The following is a 23,118-nucleotide window of genomic DNA, read 5'->3' on the forward strand; positions in this document are numbered from 1 at the left end:
TCTTTGGAAACATTAGTAGGATTTGAAACCCACTTCTAACGTGACAAATACTATGGATAATATGGATTGATTTAAAATATAGAATATTATGCAGTTGTATATGTTGACAATAGGACCCACGGAGGGGATTGCGGGGCGGGGGGGAGTCTCGAGATTCAGAGTAATCTCTATACAGTGGGTCCTCGGTCGTCGAGCGTAATCCGTTCCGGAAGACCGTTCGACTTCCGAAACGTTTGACAACCGAGGCGCAAAGGTTCTGTCGGCAATTTCAATGGTGTAAATGGAAAAATACGCCGCGGGAGCCGTTCGACTTCCGAGGCGTGTTCGAAAACGGAAGCAATTACTTCCGTGTTTTTGGCGTTCAGGTTCCGAAATAAAATATAAAATAAAAAATTTAAAAAATTCCTTCCAGTAGCACCTTAGAGACCAACTAAGTTTTGTTCTTGGTATGAGCTTTTGTGTGCATGCACACTTCTTCAGATAAGGTTTGGTTTCGGACAGCTCCTCCCTGCACGATGCCCCCAACCTCAGACCAAAAAGGAGCTCCCTGGGAAGTGATGACCTCTGACCCCAGCGGTACTTGGTCCGGCTCTGCGTCTGACGGCTCTTCAGGACAACTCTTGGTGTGTGACCTTGCAAGGAGATACTGCTGGATTTTGGAGTTGCCGTCACTAATATAATGCTATTATCTCTGGCCATCCCATGTTGACTCTGCACACAGACAATGCACCCTTGTTCCATGTTCGAAGTCACAAGGTTTTCCATCGTTTTCCAGCTCCTGGCCCCTTCCTAACCCACATTCCTGCATTAGCCAGGGGCTAATATTTAAAAGGTGACCGGGCTTTCTTGGAATCTGCGCTTCCTGGCTTGTAAAACCCAATGCCTTACGTCTTGTGTTTAATCTCTGGTGCGAGAAACAATGTCACAAGACGCATGGGGGGCGACCCGAGACATCCTGCATCACGTTATACGTGGGGCCGCCTCTTGAGACAGTTTGGAAACTCCAGCTGGGGAAGAATTTGGCAGCTAGGTTGCTCACCGGGGCAAGACGGTCTGAGCATATTACACCGATCCTGGTACCGACTGCACTGGTTGCCAATTAGTTTCCGGGCCCAATTCAAAGTGCTGGTTTTGACCTATAAAGCTTTAAACGGTCTCAGGACCGCAATACTTCAAGGACTGCCCCTTTCCATATGAACCTACCTGGACCCTGAAATCATCTTCTGGGGCCCTCTTCCTCGAGAGGTCTGGAGGGTGGCTACACAAGAACGGGGCCTTTCTGTGGTGGCTCCCCATCTGTGGAATGCTCCCCCCAGGGCGGTTCGCCTGGCACCTTCATTATACACCTTTAGGCGCCAGGCAAAAACGTTCCACTTCAACCAGGCCTTTGACTGATTGGCATGCGATACCCTTTTAAATGTGTTGTGGGAGGGAGTGGGGAGGTTGCGTTCTTTTTTATGTATTTTGTGTTTTTTTATCTTTTATTTTAATGTTGTGAACCACCCTGAGATCTACAGATGAAGGGTGGTATAATAAACAAACAAACAAACAAACAAACAAACAAACAAATAAGACCCTGTACACCCCACCAGTGACCCATCCTTGGTGGATGATGGGAGACACCACAGCTCAGTGACAGAGCAGGTGATTTGCACGAATGCTCAATCCCTCTCAACTCCACTTAAAAGAATCATGAGACCCTGTAAGGAACTTGACTAGGTGGATGGAGAGCCAGCAGAGTTTACTAGCAGGGGTCAACAAACTTTTTCAGCAGGGGGCCGGTCCACTGTTCCTCAGACCTTGTGGGGGGCCGGACTATATTTTGGAAAAAAAAATGAACGAATTCCTGTGCCCCACAAATAACCCAGAGATGCATTTTAAATAAAAGCACACAATCTACTCATGTAAAAACAACCAGGCATGCCCCACAAATAACCCAGAGATGCATTTTAAATAAAAGGACACATTCTACTCATGTAAAAACACCAGGCAGGCCCCACAAATAACCCAGAGATGCATCTTAAATAAAAGGAAACATTCGACTCATGTAAAAACACCAGGCAGGCCCCACAAATAACCCAGAGATGCATTTTAAATAAAAGCACACATTCCACTCATGTAAAAACAACCAGGCATGCCCCACAAATAACCCAGAGATGCAACTTAAATAAAAGCACACATTCTACTCATGTAAAAACACCAGGCAGGCCCCACAAATAACCCAGAGATGCATTTTAAATAAAAGCATACATTCTACTCATGTAAAAACAACTAGGCAGGCCCCACAAATAACCCAGAGGTGCATTTTAAATAAAAGGACACATTCTACTCGTGTAAAAACACCAGGCAGGCCCCACAAATAACCCAGAGATGCATTTTAAATAAAAGCATACATTCTACTCATGTAAAAACAACCAGGCAGGCCCCACAAATAACCCAGAGATGCATTTTAAATAAAAGCACACATTCTACTCATGTAAAAACACCAGGCAGGCCCCACAAATAACCCAGAGATGCATTTTAAATAAAAGCACACATTCTATGCTGATTCCCGGACCGTCCGTGGGCCAGATTTAGAAGGCAATTGGGCCGGGTTAGCGTGTCATACTAGGACCTGCGAGACCAGGGTTCGAATCGCCACTCGGCCATGAGTGGCTCACTGGGCCAGCTGCCCCTTCTCAGCCCAACCTACCTCACAGGGTCATAGTGGGGATTAAAAGGGGAGAGGAACCATGCGCACCAACTTGAGTTCCTTGGGGGGCAAAGGTAGGATAGCAAGAGGCAAAGCGGTGACAGGATGCGCACCGGAGGTGCAAAGGACATTCAGGATTTGAAAAGCTCTGGATCAAGTTCATCCGTTTTGCAGAAATTAATTCAACTGAAGAGTTTTTAACGGGACTCTGAATAAATGTGCAATTAATTGCCACCTGTTTTGAATCTGAATGCGCTACGGTATTCCTTAGCAGGCCAGCCAAATTGCTCTTCCGAATAATGCTTTTTTATCAGGCGGGCAACCGGGGGGGGGGGAGGACAAGTTCATGGAACCAAGCGGGTGCGGGGGGGGGGAGTTTGGGAGCCACTGGGTCACAACCTCCATCGTCCTAAATAAGCTCACAGATCCACAGGCCGAGGGGTGGGGAGTTTCTGAGGACGGGGGGCACCCCATCAGCCTCGGCGTGCAGCCCGATGGCGGGGACAGGGGCGACAGAACTGGCTCCTGGCCGGAGTCCTCACCTCTCCCAGCCCCAGAAACATGTTGTTTAACTTATTGCTTCCGTTAGCTGCCTCCGCTGTGTATTTATATAGCCGCCCTCCCACCACCCTGTGCAGAATGGATGCCAGGACTCCAGATCTTTCCCCCATGGGATGGCAGACACACGGATACAGGCACACAAGCTTGACCCCTGCCAGTCGGGGTGGGATGGAAGCCCCCTGGCGCTGGACCCCAGGATGGGCAACCTGGGCAAAGCAGTTAATTGGGCTCTTTCTGTTCAGCCATAGGAACCCCCGTTTTGAAACAGCGGAGTTTTGTTGTCTTTGGCAGCCCCCCCCCCATGTCACCTCTGCAGCAGCCTCTGAGCGGAAAAGAGGGGCTGCTGCTGCCATGGGCATAGCCGGGGGGGGGGGGGCAGAGGGGCAACTGCCCCCCCATCAAGTGGACATAAATCTGATATCAGGAATCACAAGACAGAGAAACCAGTAGGAGAACACTTCAATCTCCCAGGGCATTCTATACAAGATCTCAAAGTAGCTGTCTTAATACAAATAAATTTCAGAAATAGACTGGAAAGAGAAGTGGCTGAATTGCAACTAATCACCAAACTTAAAACCATGGAGAAACCTGGTCTGAACAAAGACACTGGATTCTTATCTCATTATACATGACAAAGCTATCTTTAGCCATCTCACCCCTTGCCTTTCCCTGCAAGACTAATTGCAGCCGTTAAGAGTGGTCAACAGGTTTTCCACACCTATCAGCTGATCACCCATTCCCACCACCCTCTGAGTAATACCCCTCCCCACTCCCTCACTATATATAAGGGTCTGGTGACTTCTGTTTCAGTGTATCTGAAGAAGTGTACATGCACACGAAAGCTCATACCAAGAACAAACTCAGTTGGTCGCTAAGGTGCTACTGGAAAGAATTTCCTATTTTGTTTCGACTATGGCAGACCAACACGGCTACCCACCTGTAACTTAACTAAATGACCAATTGCATCTCAGGTAACTCGGTTCTGCCCCCCCGAACATAAAGCCTGCTCCCCCTAAAATAAATCCTGCGTGTGCCCATGGCTGCTGCCCCCAGCTCAGTCAGTAGATATGAGATCCTTAATCTCAGGGTTATGGGTTTGAGCCCCACATTGGGCACACAATTCCTGCCTTGCCGTGGGTTGGACTCTCGGGGTCCCGTCCAACTCTATGATTCCTCCTGCCCTTGTTCCCCATGTAGATCTTCGCTCACACAATTGCGGGGGCGCACAACATTTTGTGGTTCGCCTCCCTTGGACCAGTCCTGCTCCAGGGTGCTGAGCTTGCCAGAGTTGGCCCTCTTGGCGGTTCCTCTGTCCTCAGAGGCTTGTGGGGTGGACCAGTGGCAGACACTTTTCTCTAGGGCAGCCCCTAAGATGTGGAACTCCTTCCCCACAGAGGGGCCCCGGCACTTTCATTGCACACCTGGTATTGCACACCTGTTCACCCTGGCGTTTGATACCCGAGGTGTTATGTTTTAAGGATGGACCTTATTTTGTGACTGCAACTTGTTTTAAAACATATTTTTTTTCCTGTACCGTGGTCAAATTGCTGTAGCCCATCCTGGAAACTTAGGATGAATGGTGGGTGAATATATTTTTTGGAACTCGCAGAACTGACCGCGAAACTCCACGACCAGAGGGAGGAGAAGGTGGAAGAAGACTGGAAGAAGTTTAAAGACTATTTGAAACATCGTGAAAAATTGGTTTTTTGAAGCGAAATCAGAGAAAGATAAATAGGTGACAGCTATTCAATGTTAGAATAAAATAGTAAATGAGAAAGTAAGATAAGATTTTTTTTGTAGTTAAAGTAATTAACGTTTAGAGTATAAAATAAAGTTTATAGAGTTAAGATAAGTTGCTATATTGAATATGAATAGTTAAGGTGAATGATCAATAAATAGTTACAAAGTTACTAAAGTAAATTAGAATTGAACGCTGGAGAGAGGACGGGGGAAGTCCCCTTTAAAGAAGAATTAGAACAAGATTAAGATATAAAATAACCGTTGTTGTTCTTTGTTTTTTCTTTTTCATGCTTTTTTCCTATGTTTTTCTATTTAGTATTTTGTATTTTGTATTGGTTTGTTATAAGATGTGATTATTAATTTCTGTTTTTTGTTATCTTATAAAATCTAATAAATTCTTTAAAAAAAAAAAAGAATGGTGGGTGAAGAATTAACAAATAAATAATACGAATTGCCACGTTTGGTTCCACTTGAGAGTCAGTGTGGTGCAGGGATTTGTTAGTGTGTCAGGCTGGGACCCGGAAGACCTGGGTTCGAATTCCCCACTTCACCACGAGGCTTGTGGGGCAGGCAGTCTGGCGTACCTCACAAGGTTGTTGTGGGGATGGGGTGAATAAGGAGAGAACCATGCATGTCACCTTCAGCTGCTTGGAGGGAAAGGCGGGATAAAAAGACAAATTAATGACTGATTTTATAGGGGCTTTTTCCAGTTAAGAAGAATGCTTTGGCGGGGTTTCTGAGCACCGCAGATATTTCATCTTCGAAACGGGAGTTTTGCGAGTCACGTTGGGCAAAAGATTCCTGCATTGCAGGGGGTTGGACTATGTTGTAAGAATTTTAAGGTATTTTATTTATATATAATAATTGTTATTAATGTACCAAAACAAATAAGGCCACATGTCTGGAAAACAGCACAGGAAGACAGGCCTCACTCTCAACTGACCAAGTATTTCTTTGTCTCAGGAACAAAGGGGGGGGTTGCCCCTCCAGCTACTCAGCAGCCCTCTGCGTGAGTGATAATCTCTGGCATCCTGATACCTGAGTGCCAGACAAAAGGGTGTGATTAACTTGGCTGGGATATAGGGAAATGTAAATATCTTTTGTTTCACTTGATGGGTTTTTGGTGGAGGGCGAGAGGAGACATGGGGGCAGGGTCCAAGATGCTCAGATCACTGCTACCAGACCCTCCCAATTTTTGATGTAATTCTGATGTATGGAGGGATGGTCTTGAGCTGGAGGGGAGCAATTTCAAAAGTCTATATAGGAGCTTGCGCGCCTTTGTTCGGGGTCTTTTGCTTGCAAGACACCCTGCTGCAGCAGTTTCTAATAAAGGGCTACCGCCTTGCCTTGGGAGATTCTGTATCGTCTCTATTTATTCATAAGTACTCCTGAGAGGAGGGGAGCCCTACTAAGGCTCTCCCCCGGGTTCGTGGACTCCCTTCTGGGGTCGAACCTAATTTTTATAACAGTGGGTTTCTGAGCACCGCAGATATTTCATCTTTGAAATGGGAGTTTCACGTTGGGCAAAAGATTCCTGCGTTGCAGGGGGTTGGACTAGATGACCCTCGTGGTCCCTTCCAACTCAAGAACGCTATGTTTCTATGCCGGAGCAGCAGAAGGCAGCCAGGCAAGATTTCAGCACGAGTTGCAGTCTTGCAATCTAGGGTGATGGAGGCTATCTCTCTGGCAAACGGTTCCAGGCGGCTGAAATTTTGGGAGAGGAAGGAAGGCTCCCTCCAAGCTTGTGGAGCAAAGTTGAATTGGTTGTGCATATTCATTTCCCAGTTTGCCCTGCTCTTTTTCCTTCCCTCTGGGCACATTCCCCAGCAAGGTCAACTTGCCGCTTTTCTACTCCTGCAATCAGGAGGGTCAATCAAGCTGGAACAATGAGCCCGGGAGAACAAAAAGCAAAAAATAAGCAAAAGCAAAGACCCCCTCATTAGCTTCTCCCCAGCCATAACCTGAGTAAACAGGCTGGCCCTGGAGCGAAGAGGAAAAAAGAAATTAAAACGATCAGGTCTTGTTTCAGTCCCCTTGGGAAGGACTTTGCAGAAAGCCGAGGATCAGCTGCCGAGGCACAGCTTTCAACAGCTAAACATTAAAGCCTTTTCGATGAGAAACGACCGTGTCGATTCTGTGAGGTTTCTGGGCCAAGGTTCTGATCCCGCCAGGAAGCTGACTTAACACGGTGTCCCATCTTTGCACGGCGTCCAGCGCAGCTCTGTGCACACAGCCTGGCACCAACTCTCTCCAGGACAGGGTACATTGTGAAGGGGTCTGCCAGCCGTTTTCAAATAGGCGAAAGGCTGCCACACAGAAGAAGGAGCAAGCTCGTTTTCTGCTGCTCCAGAGGGGATGACCCGAACCAACAAGAAAGGAGACTCTGACCAGGGGCGTAGCAAGGGGGGGTGGGCCGCCCCAGTTTCCATAATGGAGGGGGTGACAAATTATCAAGGAACAATTTTTTGGGGGGGGGAATTGGGGGAAAGTTTTTATTTATTTATTTATTTATTTAAATGCCTGCTCCAAAGGTCTTATCTTACTATACTAGGGATTATATAGCTATATGTGAAATTTCATGCATATCGGTTAATATCTTGACCCTCCTCCACCAAAACAGCTGAGAGCCAGTGTGGTGTAGTGGTTAAGAGCGGTAGACTCGTAATCTGGGGAACCGGGTTCGCGTCCCCGCTCCTCCACATGCAGCTGCTGGGTGAGTGACCTTGGGCTAGTCACACTTCTCTGAAGTCTCTCAGCCCCACTCACCTCACAGAGTGTTTGTTGTGAGGGAGGAAGGGAAAGGAGAATGTTAGCCGCTTTGAGACTCCTTCGGGTGGTGATGAAGCGGGATATCAAATCCAAACTCTTCTTCACTTGGCTGTTTTCCTATGTCATGAAGGCTGAAATTTCCGTTCAGTGGAGCACTTACTGTTCCCAACCCTAACCCTGTGGAAAGCCGTCTAATGAGACTTTAATTTGATTCTGAGATCTTTTTAGGAGGTAATTTAATTATTGTTTGATTTTATACCAATGTTATGTATCTGATGTTAGCCACCCTGAGCCCGACTTCGGCCGGGGAGGGTGGGATATAAATAAAAGATTTTTATTATTATTACTTGTTATTATTCCTTTGTAAGAAAATATGAAATAATGTAAAACCATTTTTGTGGGGGGGGAGGACAATGGGGGGGGTTGACAAGAAATTTTCCGCACCGGGTACCACCTGACCTTCCCATGCCTCGGGGTGGGTGTGGCACTTTTTCTTTTGCCCCCGGGTACCAATTTACCTTGCTACGCCCCTGACTCTGACTAAACATTAGGAGGCTTCTAGGCAGACAGGTGGATGGCCACCTTTCAGGGATTCTTTTGGTGTGACTCCTGGGTTTCAGGGGGTTAGACTAGATGCCCGCTGGGAGACCCTTCCAAAGCTATAACCCGCGTGATTCTATTATTACCTTACCAAAAGGCACACATTTTAATAGTGAGGTTAAACTGTCCGGATGGCACCATACCATCCGTTATAGCGTTTCACAATCTTTTCAAAAGGGAGGAAATTTTGCAATACGGTGCCTCTGCTCACACATTATTGAAACAAAATAAAAAAAATTCTTCCTGTAGCACCTTAGAGACCAACTAAGTTAGTTCTTGGTATGAGCTTTCGTGTGCATGCACACTTCTTCAGATCCACAGAAACAGAAGTCACCAGACCCTTATATATAGTGAGAGGGTGGGGAGGGGTATTACTCAGAAGGGGGGTGGGAATGGGGGATCGGCTGATAGGTGTGGTAAACCTGTTGACGACTGTTAACGACTGCAATTGTTCTTACAGGAAAAAGCAAGGGGTGAGATGGCTAAAAATAGCTTTATCACGTATAATGAGATAAGAATCCAATGTCTCTATTCAGACCAGGTCTCTCCATGGTTTTAAGTTTGGTAATAAGTTGCAATTCAACAACTTCTCTTTCCGGTCTATTTCTGAAATTCTTTTTGAAATAAGACATTATTGAAAGGCTGCGTTTCTGGGTTCCCCAACCTGGTGACTTCCTGACCTGTAATTCCTGTTAGCTCCAGCATCGTATAGCGGTTGAGACTGATGAATATTAAGAACATTGGGTTGTTTTTCAACTAAGCTCGACTCCCGAGTGGAATCTACATCTACACCAAGCATAGGCAAACTCGGACCTCCAGTTGTTTTGGGACTACAACTCCCATCATCACTGACCACTGGTCCTGTTAGCTAGGGATGATGGGAGTTGTAGTCCCAAAACATAGAATCATAGAATCATAGAATTGGAAGAGACCACCAGGGCCATCCAGTCCAACCCCCTGCCAAGCAGGAAACACCATCAAAGCATTCCTGACGGACGGCTGTCAAGCCTCCGCTTCAAGACCTCCAAAGAAGGAGACTCCACCACACACCTTGGCAGCAAATCCCACTGTCCAACAGCTCTCACTGTCAGGAAGTTCTTCCTAATGTTTAGGTGGAATCTTCTTTCTTGTAGTTTGAATCCATTGCCCCATGCCCGCTTCTCTGGAGCAGCAGAAAACAACCTTTCACCCTCCTCCATATGACATCCTTTGATATATTTGAACATGGCTATCATATCCCCCCTTAACCTTCTCTTCTCCAGGCTAAACATACCCAGCTCCCTAAGCTGTTCCTCATAAGGCTTCGTTTCAAGGCCTTGGACCATTTTGGCTGCCCTCCTCTGGACACCTTCCAGCTTGTCAGTATCCTTCTTGAACTGTGGTGCCCAGAACTGGACACAGTATTCCAGGTGAGGTCTGACCAGAGCAGAATACAGTGGTACTATTACTTCCCTTGATCTAGACGCTATACTCCTATTGATGCAGCCCAGAATTGCATTGGCTTTTTTAGCTGCTGCATCACACTGTTGACTCATGTCAAGTTTGTGGTCTACCAAGACTCCTAGATCCTTTTCACATGTACCGCTCTCAAGCCAGGTGTCACCCATCCTGTATTTGTGCCTTTCATTTTTTCTGAAAGGCCCAAATACATCTGGAGGGCCGAGTTTGCCTATGCCTGATCTACACCTCCACTCTGAAGGGGACCCGGGGAGGGAACTGAACCCCTGAAAGACGACGACTGTTGCAACTCACTGCATTGGTGGGAAATAAGTATAGAGTGGAAACTCGGTTGCCGAACGGAATCCATTCCGGAAGACCGCCCGACTTCCGAACCGTTCGACAACTGAGGCCCAATGGGCGGTTTGGCAAAATCCATTGGAAAAAATGGAGAAACGTGCCTTGGAAGCCGAGGCGCGTTCGAAAACGGAAGGATTCGCTTCCGGGTTGTCGGCGTTCGAAAGCCGAAACGTTCGACAACCGAGGTTCCACTGTGTATAGAAGCAAGAACAGGCTTCCTCAAACGTGGCTCTCCAGATGTTTTGGGACTACAACTCCCATCATCCCTGACCACTGGTCCTGCTGAAGAGAGAGAATTTTTATTCTCTAGTTTATAAGTTTATAAGTCTTTCTGTGAACCAAGCTTTCTTAAGCTTTCTATATTGTGTGTGTCTCTCGGTCTGTTAACAGCATGCCTCATTATCCAGAAGCGGGCAGCTAAGGGGGGGCCCCATATTCTTACTCACCACTCTGTTATCTCGGCTAGCTCTGCCTGGCACGGGAGATTGCCAACTTTCTCTTTTGAGAGAAAGTTCCTTTTTTTTAGCGGCTCAGAGCTGTGCATTCAGCTTTCTCTGAAGGACAGTCTCTGAGCCTCTCTGAAGAGAGAGAGTTACAGGTGGGTAGCCGTGTTGGTCTGCCATAGTCGAAACAAAATAGAAAATTCTTTCCAGTAGCACCTTAGAGACCAACTGAGTTTGTTCTTGGTATGAGCTTTCGTGTGCATGCACACGAAAGCTCATACCAAGAACAAACTCAGTTGGTCTCTAAGGTGCTACTGGAAAGAATTTTCTATTTTGAAGAGAGAGAGAGAGAGCTTTTTAGGGATCATGGGAGTTGTAGGCCAAAAAAACATCTGGAGGGCCGAGTTTGAGGAAGCCTGAGCAAGGACAACACAACAGCAGCTCCAGCATGAAGGCTGTGGGAACTCTCCTGCTGAAGAAGGCAAAGATCACAGACTCACCAGAGAGCGGCTCCTTGACCTTGACCTCGGCCTCCTCGGTGACGGGCGCCGGTTCCGGCGCCTCGGCCTGGTTGAGCTTCTCCACCAGCGAAGCTCTGCGGACCTTCCCTCCCAGCCCGATCTTGAGGAAGGACATGCGCTTGTCCCCCGCACCGCCGTTCTCCTTCTCCGACAGGCCGCAGTCGAAACCGCAGAGGCTCTCCTTGCGGCGGCCGTTGAGGAGCTGGAGCAGGCTGAAGTCTTCGGAGCTGCGCCGCGTCTTCCTCTTCTCCGGTGTCCCCTGGTTCCCCTCCGTCAAGGGGATCATCATGCGGCCCAGGAAGGACCTCCTGTCCGACCCCTTCTCCCCGCCGCCGGGGGACTTCTTCTCGCCGCTCCTCTTCCCTTTGCCCATGCGGAAGGGGGACAGCCCCGCCAGCTTCTCCAGCGTCGCCCGCCGCCTGTAGCGCCCCTCGGGGCTGCCGTCGAAAAGGCCCCGCTCGAAGCCGCCGCCCCCGTCGTCCGGGGAAGGGTTCCTGCTCTCGGGGGATTCGCTCCCCAGGAAAGAGTCTCTCTCGTTCTCCTCCAGGTCTTCCTCGAAAGGGTTGGTTCCCCGGTGGCTTTCCTTCTCCAGGATCAGCGAGCCGCCGCCACCACCGCTGCCGCCGGTGTCCCCGTTGGCCATCTTGAGCTTGCAGGGGTTCTTAAGGACCGGCATGGCAGCCAACGCACTTCAGGACCTGGAAGGGGGGGTGCAAAAATGGTGAAGGGGTCAAGTGGTGGCAATGGGAGAGACTGAGGAGGTTTCGGGGGACATTCTGAACATTTTAATGTGTAACGTTTCCTTCTGTTTTTACGTATGTTGGAAGCTGCCCAGAGGAGCTGGGGCAACGCATTCAGATGGGTAGGGTACTTTTCAATAGTCTTGGAGATAGAAAGAGGAAGTTGTTGTGACAACAGGGTACCGGTTGATATTGCAGTGAAATGAAGATGTAATGAAGATATGTAGACTTGTCGACATACACTCATAAGTAAGAATGGGTTATACGTTTGGGGTGGACAGGAAGTCAAATGGGTTTGGATCATTTGTTGGCATTCGTTTTTGTCGTTTTTGTTTTGTTTTGTTTTGTTTTTCTTTTTTAATTTGGCTGGTGGGGGGGAATGTAAAGTGGGTGTTTCTCTCATTATTATTTTTTTGGTAGTTATTTATTTATACGTATTTTTTCTTTAGCCTAGTGGATGATGTTATGCTTAGGTTTGGCTTAAAGTCAACTGATGTATGGTAAATATTATTTGACCACTATCTTAAAATAATATAGATGCTTGCTTACTGATAAAACTGTAAAGAGATATGGAGCAGTAACTAAGCAAAATGATGACAATATGGGATAATGGTTTTCTTTTAAAGTTTTTATTTTTATTTGTATTTGGAATATTTACCGTACAATTCTGTAAAATACTGTGTAAATGATTAATAAAATATTTTTTAAAAAACAGATGGGTAGGGTATAACAACAACAACAACAACAACGCTTTGGGGGAGCTTTGCTTGTTTTTCACAGGTGCCAGGCCTCAGCATTTGCCACTGAAATTCTAACCAAAACCCCCATTCCCAAAATAGGGTTGCCAGGTGTCCACTATTTAAGTGGACAGTCCACTTTTTTCACATTGTGTTCACTCTCCCCCCCCCCACAAAATAGTGGACATTTTTTTATTCAAAAGCTTTATGATGAAATGGTATTTTAATACGTGTTAAAATGTTTGTAAGAAAATATATAATTTAATTTAATTTTAAAAAAACCCACCGCCGCCGCCGCTTGTCCGCTATTTTTGGGAAGCAGACCTGGCAACCCTATCCCCAAATCTTATTATTATTCTTCGTTTATCAATAAGCCATGGATAAGGAGCATAAAGAAATACTGTCACAGCAGGTTGAAAGCAAGCTCCAGCAAGACCATCGTCACCTTGTGGCAGACGGACGCCGTTTTTAATATATCATAACCATGTGTGTTTATTGCAACCGTGCTGAAATGCGAGCTTAAGAGAGGGACAGGGAGGGGAGCAAAGCACAGAGGGAGGTGTACATGAAAGTTTCAGAACAGGGGTCCCCAAACTAAGGCCCGGGGGCCAGATGCGGCCCAATCGCCTTCTAAATCCGGCCCGCGGACAATCCGGGAATCAGTGTGTTTTTACATGAGTAGCATGGGTCCTATTCCCCTTCATGGATCACTGCCTTGTCGTGGCGAAGGGGCTTGAAGGATAGGCGTGCCTGGCGTGCTCTGGTCCATGGGGTCACGAAGAGTCGGACACGACTGAACGACTGAACAAAAGCATGTGTCCTTTTATTTAAAATGCACCTCTGGGTTATTTGTGGGGCCTGCCCAGTGTTTTTACATGAGTAAAATGTGTGCTTTTATTTAAAATGCATCTCTGGGTTATTTGTGGGGCCTGCCTGGTGTTTTTACATGAGTAGAATGTGTGCTTTTATTTAAAATGCATCTCTGGGTTATTTGTGGGACATAGGAATTCGTTCATTTTTTCTCTCTTTCAAAATATAGTCTGAGGGACAGTGGACCGGCCCCCTGCTGAAAAAGTTTGCTGACCCCTGTTTTAGAAGCTTGCAAGGCCATATTTAAGAAAAGGTGAAAACAGAAATGTCTCCTCTCAGGTCTGCCTTTGCTGCTTAGCCGCCACTCAGCTCCTAGCAAAAAATGCTTTGCAGATAATAAATAATAATAATAATAATAATAATAATAATAATAATATTTATTATTTGTACCCTGCCCATCTGGCTGGATTTCCCCAGCCACTCTGGGCGGCTTCCAACAAAAATCAGATACAAAAATATCACACATTAAAAACTTCCCTGAAGATCTAACCTAGGTCCGACCTATTGCACTGTTATGGATTTGGGGGTGCCCTGACTCCCCTAGGTTTCTGAGTGCCCTGACTCCCCCTAGATTCCTGGCTGTTGGGGTTTAATCAGTGTTTAGAGAATTAAGTTGCGCTGAGAGGGGTTGTAAAAGTACAGACTATACTGGCTTTCCTGTTCAGGAGATCAGCTGATAGAGGTGCCATTAAGAAACAAAGAAAGCAGAGGACGGGACCATTAAGAGTGATTGACAAGGCAATTAATTGTCCTTCATCCGCCCTGAGTAATGGGGAGAGGCCAAAAAAGTTGGGAGGGAGAGGGCGGCAGGGTTATGGGGAGCCTGATGTCAGCACAGGGGGGAAAGTGTCGTTTTGCTGGAGGTTTTTGGAAACAGCTAAAAGGATGCGGGGCGGCAGAACTCCATGGAGGTTGGCTGGGAGAGACCGGGGAGCATGGCCGCCTTCCGATCAGGACCCAGGTTTGATGAAGCTCTAGGAGAAACAATCGGAGACGCTCTTGAGGTGTAACGTTCTGCACTCCCTGCATCAAGGCTCAGGTGCATATATGGGTAAATAAAACCATGCGCCTTAAGTCACACGGCCTCATTCCAAAGGAAGCACAAACCCTGGTTAAGAGGCATAAACCCTGGACCCTCCCAGCAGAGAGGTAAAGGTAAAGGGACGCCTGCTTCTTGGGAGGAAAGCAATGACAAACCTAGACAGCATCTTAAATAGCAGAGACATCACCCTGTCGACAAAGGTCTGTATAGTTAAAACTATGGTTTTCCCAGTAGTGATGTATGGAAGTGAGAGCTGGACCATAAAGAAGGCTGATCGCCGAAGAATTGATGCTTTTGAATTATGGTGCTGGAGGAGACTCTTGAGAGTCCCATGGACTGCAAGAAGATCAAACCTATCCATCTTTAAAGAAATCAGCTCTGAGTGCTCACTGGAAGGACAGATCCTGAAGTTGAGGCTCCAGTACTTTGGCCACCTCATGAGAAGAGAAGACTCCCTGGAAAAGACCCTGATGTTGGGAAAGATGGAGGGCACAAGGAGAAGGGGACGACAAAGGATGAGATGGTTGGACAGTATTCTCGAAGCTACTAACATGAGTTTGGCCAAACTGCGGGAGGCAGCGAAGGATAGGCGTGCCTGGCATGCTCTGGTCCATGGGGTCACGAAGAGTCGGACACGACTGAACGACTGAACAACAACAACAAAGGGACCATTAGGTCCAGTCGCGGACGACTCTGGGGTTGCGAAGTGAGCATGCACACGAAAGCTCATACCAAGAACAAACTTCGTTGGTCTCTAAGCTGCTACTGCGGAAGTGAGAGCTGGACCATCAAGAAGGCTGATCGCCGAAGAATTGATGCTTTTGAATTATGGTGCTGGAGGAGACTCTTGAGAGTCCCGTGGACTGCAAGAAGATCACACCTATCCATTCTTAAAGAAATCAGCCCTGAGTGCTCACTGGAAGGACAGATCCTGAAGTTGAGGCTCCAGTACTTTGGCCACCTCATGAGAAGAGAAGACTCCCTGGAAAAGACCCTGATGTTGGGAAAGATGGAGGGCACAAGGAGAAGGGGACGACAAAGGATGAGATGGTTGGACAGTATTCTCGAAGCTACTAACATGAGTTTGGCCAAACTGCGGGAGGCAGCGAAGGATAGGCGTGCCTGGCATGCTCTGGTCCATGGGGTCACGAAGAGTCGGACACGACTGAACGACTGAACAACAACAACAAAGGGACCATTAGGTCCAGTCGCGGACGACTCTGGGGTTGCGAAGTGAGCATGCACACGAAAGCTCATACCAAGAACAAACTTCGTTGGTCTCTAAGCTGCTACTGGAAGGATTTTTTTATTTTTTATTTTGTTTTGACTATGGCAGACCAACACGGCTACCTACCTGTAACTTTAAGATGTTAAAACAAAACAAAATAAAAAATTCCTTCCAGTAGCACCTTAGAGACCAACTAAGTTTGTTCTTGGTGTGAGCTTTCGTGTGCATGCACACTTCTTCAGATACCAATGTAAGAATATGCAGAACTTGCAGGCTTAACACGCAGAACTAGAGAGCAATAATAACATATATTTAAAGAAGAGTGGAGAATAATTATTGGATATCTGGAAAATAATTGTACACAGCTCAAAACGCTGGCAGCGTAAAGATAAATTCAACAGAGTAAACAATATGTGATGTAAAAGTGGAAAATTGATTTGAATGGTTATAGCAAAATGTGCAGGAATGTATGATATGTAATATGAACCGTGGAAGGAGAAGAAGGGAAGTCATTTAAAGTTTGTAAAATGTTTATTTTGAAATGTAAAAGACTGAAAACTCATTTAATTTATTTTTTTAAATAGAAACACATCTGGTGCACATGGGGCACCAGGAAAGGCAGCCCCCCACCCAGAGAGAGCGCAAGGGGTCCAAACCCGCTGCTTGACCCTTGCACCCCTCTGCAGAGACTTGGCCGGGACCAGGGTCACCCACATTGTGGGAGCAGGAAGTTTATGAAGAAGGGATCTTCCACACTGGGAATCCCCAGAGCTGAAAAGACCAAAAGTCAGCGTATAGGAAGCCCTACCTGAGTTTCCATGCTCCCGTTTGCAGAAGGAGCTTTTCCGCTCCTGCTTTTTCACGCCAGCCAGCTGATCGCTGAATCTCTCTCTGTGTGTACAGTGTCTCAAGTGACCAGCTGATGGCAGATTTACCTGCCGGTCTATGGACCCTCCCCTTGCTGCCATGTGACCTGCTTTCTCTTAAAACTGCCCTCATTCCGGGAAGGCAGAGGGGAGGGGACACTGCAAGAGAGATCCATGACCTTTCTTTCATTAAAAAATCCTCTTTCTGACTCTTCTTTGCCCGCATTGCAGCTGCAAGACATACAGGGGCTACAATACAGTTTCAGAAATCTCTCTCCTCCCTTTGGTTCCAGTTACAGGTGGGTAGCCGTGCTGGTCTGCCATAGTCGAAACAAAATAGAAAATTCTTTCCAGTAGCACCTTAGAGACCAGCTGAGTTTGTTCTTGGTATGAGCTTTCGTGTGCATGCACACGAAAGCTCATACCAAGAACAAACTCAGCTGGTCTCTAAGGTGCTACTGGAAAGAATTTTCTATTCTCCCTTTGGTTGTTTAGTAGTTTAGTCGTCTCCGACTCTTTGTGACCCCATGGACCAGAGCACACCAGGCACTCCTGTCTTCCACTGCCTCCTGAAGAAGTGTGCATGCACACGAAAGCTCATACCAAGAACAAACTCAGCTGGTCTCTAAGGTGCTACTGGAAAGAATTTTCTATTCTCCCTTTGGTTGTTTAGTAGTTTAGTCGTCTCCGACTCTTTGTGACCCCATGGACCAGAGCACACCAGGCACTCCTGTCTTCCACTGCCTCCTGAAGAAGTGTGCATGCACACGAAAGCTCATACCAAGAACAAACTTAGTTGGTCTCTAATGTGCTACTGGAAGGAATTTTTTTATTTTTTATTTTGATTTGTTCTCACAGTTTGGCCAAACTCATGTTAGTAGCTTCGAGAACACTGTCCAACCATCTTGTCCTCTGTCATCCCCTTCTCCTTGTGCCCTCCATCTTTCCCAACATCAGGGTCTTTTCCAGGGAGTCTTCTCTTCTCATGAGGTGCCCAAAGTCTTAGAGCCTCAGCTTCAGGATCTGTCCTTCCAGTGAGCACTCAGGGCTGATTTCTTCAGAATGGATAGGTTTGATCCCCACGTAAATGCTACCTTTTGCGGACACCTGCTTTGGATGCAGAAGGTCCTGACAGCATCTCCGGGTAGGGCTGGGCGTGTCCCCTGCCTGAAATCCTGGACAGCTGCTGCCAGTCAGTGTAGACATTACTGAACTAGGTGGGCCAGTTGCCTGAGGCTAAGGCAGTTTCCTGTGTTCCTACGCAGTCAGTACGTGCTTCTGGCATTATATGTGCCCCCGCAGAGGCACCCACTAGGATGCCAGGGGGTCTTAATGAGAATCCCTGCTGTTTCTTCCCGCTCAGGGTGTGCTCTGACGGGTGGTACGCATCTGACCTTGGGGTGGGGGGGTGGGGGCTGGAAGTCAGGCCGTTCTTCCAGAGCGGCCGGCCATTCGGGAGACCCTGAGTCATAATTTCACAGAAGTTCTGGGAGACGAGGAAATTACACAGCAGGATGGAGAGGCAGGAAACCGTTTTTTTCTCAAGAAGGAGAGCCTGCGTTTATGTACGCACAACACAGAGTCACACTCCTTGTAATGTATAAGCGTCACAAGGACGTGAAAAGAGCCTGCTGGATCAGGCCAAAGGGGGCCCACCCAGTCCAGCACCCCTGTTCTCACAGTGGCTGACCAGCTGCCTCTTGTGGGAAACCGGCAAGCAGGATCCGGGCACAAGAGCAACCCTCTGGGTTCCAGCAACTGGGATTCAGAAGCATTTACTGTACTGCCTCTGACCAAAGAGCATAGCCATTGTGGCCAGTAGCCATTGAGAGCCCTCTCCTCCTCCATGAATTGCTCCAATCCTCTTTAAAAGCTACCCAAGTGGGCGGCTGTCACCGCCTCCTGTGGCAGGGAGTTCCACAGTTTAACTATGCACTGCATAAAGGAGTGCTTCCTTTTATGTGTCCTGAATCTTCCAACATCCTGCGTCACTGGTTGCCCACAAGTTAAGAGAGAGGGAGAACAACATTTCTCCACGCACTTTCTCCTTGACGGGCATCGTTTTGTAAACTTCTAGCATGTCGCCACTTTTCTCTAAACGAAGAAGTCCCAAACACTGGGAGCTTTCTTTGTAGGGGAGCAGCTGTAGCTTCTAAAGGAGGCCTTGTCTTCTTAGAAGCCAGAGTTCCCCGACCCAGTGCCCTCCAGACATCAAGGTTTACATTTCCTATCAGCCCCAAACCAGCCCTGCCACACTGCCATCTGTCCCAGCATCATATGACTGGTCTTCACTATCAGCTCCAGCCAGCAAAGCCACACTATCAGCGTCGCGCGACTTGGGCTGGTAGCAGCTGTGGCGTGGCTTCCTTTTTTGGTTTTTTGATTTTGCACTGCAGCAAAAAATAACCCAAGGAACAACCAGGGCACCTCAGTGAAGAGCTGCTTTAAATCTGCCACAGCAAAACTGTTCGTCCCTAAAATGCCCAAATCCTCTCCTTGTTGTTTTTTCTCTTATTACACAATATTGCACCCCAAGGCTGAACATTGGGGAGCCCCAGCATAAATTCAGTCCCATTGGCAACCTATATGTGGGCATCAATCTTCCTCCTCCTCCTAGAATCCTAGAATGGAAGAGACCCCAAGGGCCAACCAGTCCAACCCCCTGCCAAGCAGGAAAAACCATCAAAGCATTCCTGACAGATGGGTGTCAAGCCTCTGCTTAAAGACCTCCAAAGAAGGAGACTCCACCACACTCCTGGGCAGCAAATTCCAGTGCCGAACAGCTCTTACTGTCAGGAAGTTCTTCCTAATGTTTAGGTGGAATCTTCTTTCTTGTAGTTTGAATCCATTGCCCCGTGTCCACTTCTCTGGAGCAGCAGAAAACAACCTTTCTCCCTCCTCTAGATGACATCCTTTTATATATTTGAACATGGCTATCGTATCACCCCTTAACCTTCTCTTCTCCAGGCTAAACATACCCAGCTCCCTAAGCCGTTCCTCATAAGGCATCGTTTCCAGGCCTTGGACCATTTGGGTTGCCCTCCTCTGGACACCTTCCAGCTTGTCAGTATCCTTCTTGAACTGTGGCGCCCAAAACTCGAGAGGAGGCACATTCATTGCCAGGAGCTGTACCTAAGAGGCAGGTAGGCTGCAGGCTTGTTGAATTTTACCAGGACCGCCCCCCCCCCAAGATCAACCAACCAGAGCCCAGTAGCCACTTCAATACGTTAGTTACATCCGTGGGGGTTAAATAATAGTCTTGACTTTACAGCATTTTTATATATAATCTATATTATGCTTACATACAGTCTGTAGTCAAATTAGTACACCGTCTCTTTAAATTACGGTACTTCAGCTTAATTGAGTGTCTGCTAATGTAGTACTGTCACTTTAACTGTGTAGTAGATCACACCTTAACTAACATTTATAAGGTGCAAACAGAGCCTGCTACCCAGACACACTCGGTACACTTTGACCATAAAACTAAGAAACGATAGGTAAGCTGCCTCTGTTTGCTACATGAATTGCTATATTATTTTCTATAATTTGTTATGTGTGTCCTTTCATATAGATATGATAAAACTTTCTACGGTTGTCGAAATGCTTGTTACACAATCGCCTTGATAGAAATGACTAAACAGATAATAATGTCGGAAGATATAAGTTTAATTTGAGATTCCTTATTATTCCAGCTGAAGAAGAATCAGCGAAACGGGGCCTTTGTCCTGGAGTTAACCATTGTAACTGGAATTTGTTTTATACTTTCAACAACAAAAATAGAGAAAACCATTGTTTATTGCCGTCCTGGCCTGAGTCCTTGCAACCTTTTTTATTTTATTTCCAGTAGCCACACAAGGCATACAATTAGAATTTAAGGGCAGGGTGCCTCTGAGCATATGCTCTGAGCCTCCAGAACCAGATATTCCACACAACTCCTGGCTCCAACTCAGGGGGGCATATTAGCAGTTTTGGTGTCCTTGTCGACCTACAGCAAACCACTCAGAGCAAATCACTCTGTCCACCTGCGATGGGCACAGAATTTCGGAATGGGCAATGTGCCTTCTATGGAGGGAGGTTTACCTGGGGCATTCGGCATGGCAAGCAGATGTAAAGTTCTGCCAATGATCTGCAGCCCTTCTCCCCACTTAAAGGTGAACATGTCTGCCCCCTTCCTCATTTAATACCCATAACAACCCTGTGAGGTAGGCTAGGCTGAGAAGGAATCAGATTTTGCCAGGGGTAGGGGAGGGATACTTTCAAGTAAATGGAAGCACACCCTGCAACTGGAGCAAATGGAGATAGGGCCATGCCTGTCATTCCAGAATAATTTTCATATGAGGGGTTACTACATTGGAGGCAGTGTGGTGTAGTGGTTAGAGCGTCAGGCTAAGAACTGGGAGACTAGGGTTCAAATCCCCCCCCACTGGGCCATGAAGCTCACTGGGTGACCTTGGGTGCCAGTCACTGCCTCTTTCAGCCTAACCTAACTCACAGGGTTGTTGCGGGGAGGAAGAGTTTGGATTTGATATCCCGCTTTATCACTCCCCGAAGGAGTCTCAAAGCGGCTCACATTCTCCTTTCCCTTCCTCCTCATCCACAACAAACACATTGTGAGGTGAGTGGGGCTGAGAGACTTCAGAGAAGTGTGACTAGCCCAAGGTCACCCAGCAGCTGCATGTGGAGGAGCGGAGACGCGAACCCGGTTCACCAGATTACAAATCTACCACTCTTAACCACTACACCACACTGGGGATTAAATGAGGGGGAAGAATCATGCGAGGCACCTTGAGCTGCCGGTAGAAAAATGAAATGCAATCGATCATTAACACCGGGAGACTCTGTGCTACAGCCTCCCCCGAAACATAACTTCTCCCAAAACTTTGCAAAATATACCTTGGCATTTTGGCAGCGTGTGTAGCGCGCGGGCGGCTAAGACTCTGCACGGCGCATTAGCGTTCATGCGCGTGGTGTGCGCATTTACGCACATGCGCTCGGGAGACTTGATATACACCCACCTTACCCACCCAGAGAATATCCTGGGGAGGGATCATTCCGACCCTAAAGAACGGCGACTCTAGCAACGAAGAGCGTTTTTCACGAAGCATCCCCAAACCGGCAAAAAGCAGGCGTGAAATAAGGACTGGTGTGGGAAAATATGGGGGGAACAGGGGGGGCTGCTGTGCCCTGGCTGGTGGGAACAGCTGGAGATCAAAAGAGCATGGAAGAAGAACATTTAGCAGCAGCGAAACCTGCACCTCCAGGAAACTGCTGAGGTGCTGCAGGGGACGAGGGGCAGGGGGGAAACGAGCAGGACCCTACCTGATTCGTGTGTCCTTTGGGGCAATCCCTGGGGCTCAGTCCATGCTCTGCCGTGCGCACTCGGCTCCTCGTCTTCCAGCTCTGTGACTGGATTCCTCTGCTGCTCTGAAGGAGGAAAGTGGAGGTGGGGACCTCTGAGGCGAAGGAAGCTTGGGGCTCGATTCTTTGTTTTTGTTTTTTTGAGAGGATGTCCCTCCCAGTAGCCTTGGTAGTTAAAACTGTTGCTTTATATAATCAGGGAAATCGACCCTTCTGGTGCTCTTAGCGCTTGCTGGGTCAAGGAGCGGCGACCACAGCGGGGGACATATTTTCATTTTCCTTTCCTTTTTTGGGGGGGGAGGGAGAGAGCTTTGGATCAGGGCAAGGGAGAATCTCCGTGATGTGTTTCCTCCCAGCGACAAGGCTAATAACTGAAGTGCGCAAAGTCACAATAAAGGGTGCTCCTGACCATGTGCAGAGTGCCCTTTCCTTCCGCCTTGCAAACGAGTGGACACAGCCCGCCAGCTCCCCACCACACATACAAGATTTGGGGGGGGGGGGACGGCGGCAGTTATTAATGCCACTTTTAATTCAAAGGATTCCCAAAGCAGCTTGCAAACGATAAATGATAAGAACATGGCAGAACATAACAGAATAATACCACAAACACAGCGCAAGTCATAGAATAATCGACAAAACATCAGTGAAACAACTGCAACCTATAAAACACAGCTAAAAAAAAATAAGCTACGCATCACAATTAAAACAAAAGTCCCATTATATGATTAACAAATCGAAATACAGCATTTATACCTGTAATCTATAAATCTCGGAGTTTCCCGGTCAGTTCAGCAAGCTCCATATAGTCCGTCATTTTCATCTGCCATTCTTCAATCGTTGGTAAATCCTCTGTCTTCCAGTTTTTAGCTAGTAAAATTCTTGCTGCTGTAGTAGCCGCCTGAGTATTTGAAGTGCCTAGCAATGCCTTTGCCTACCATGAGGCTAGGACAGGTAGCTGAAGGTAGCAAGCGGCCATTGGCCTGTAATTCTTAGAGAGAAGGCAGGCAAGTGGAGATATTACAGAAGTTCATAAAATGATGCCTGGCATGGAGAAAGTGGAGAGAGGTAAGTCCCCCCCCCCCAAACACTGGACATCCATTGAAGCTGAACACTGGAAGATTCACTGACACGTAAAAGGAAGTACTTCTTTATGC

At 47.4% G+C, this 23,118-nt stretch overlaps 1 protein-coding gene across 1 annotated transcript in view; it reads right to left on the minus strand.

The window, feature by feature from the left end:
* The window catches only part of EXOC3L2 (exocyst complex component 3 like 2), a 51,221-nt gene extending 29,053 nt beyond the window's left edge, over window positions 1–22,168 (minus strand). The window contains exons 1-2 of the mRNA XM_033158560.1: window positions 21,926–22,168; window positions 11,103–11,821 (exon numbers count right to left, since the gene is read on the minus strand). Coding sequence (XP_033014451.1) covers window positions 11,103–11,799 — 697 coding nt within the window. The 5' untranslated portion in view covers window positions 11,800–11,821; window positions 21,926–22,168. The remainder of the gene's footprint in view (window positions 1–11,102; window positions 11,822–21,925) is intronic.
* Window positions 22,169–23,118: the final 950 nt, after the last annotated feature.

Source organism: Lacerta agilis, chromosome 8, assembly GCF_009819535.1.
Source record: "Lacerta agilis isolate rLacAgi1 chromosome 8, rLacAgi1.pri, whole genome shotgun sequence".
Lineage (NCBI taxonomy): Eukaryota > Metazoa > Chordata > Lepidosauria > Squamata > Lacertidae > Lacerta > Lacerta agilis.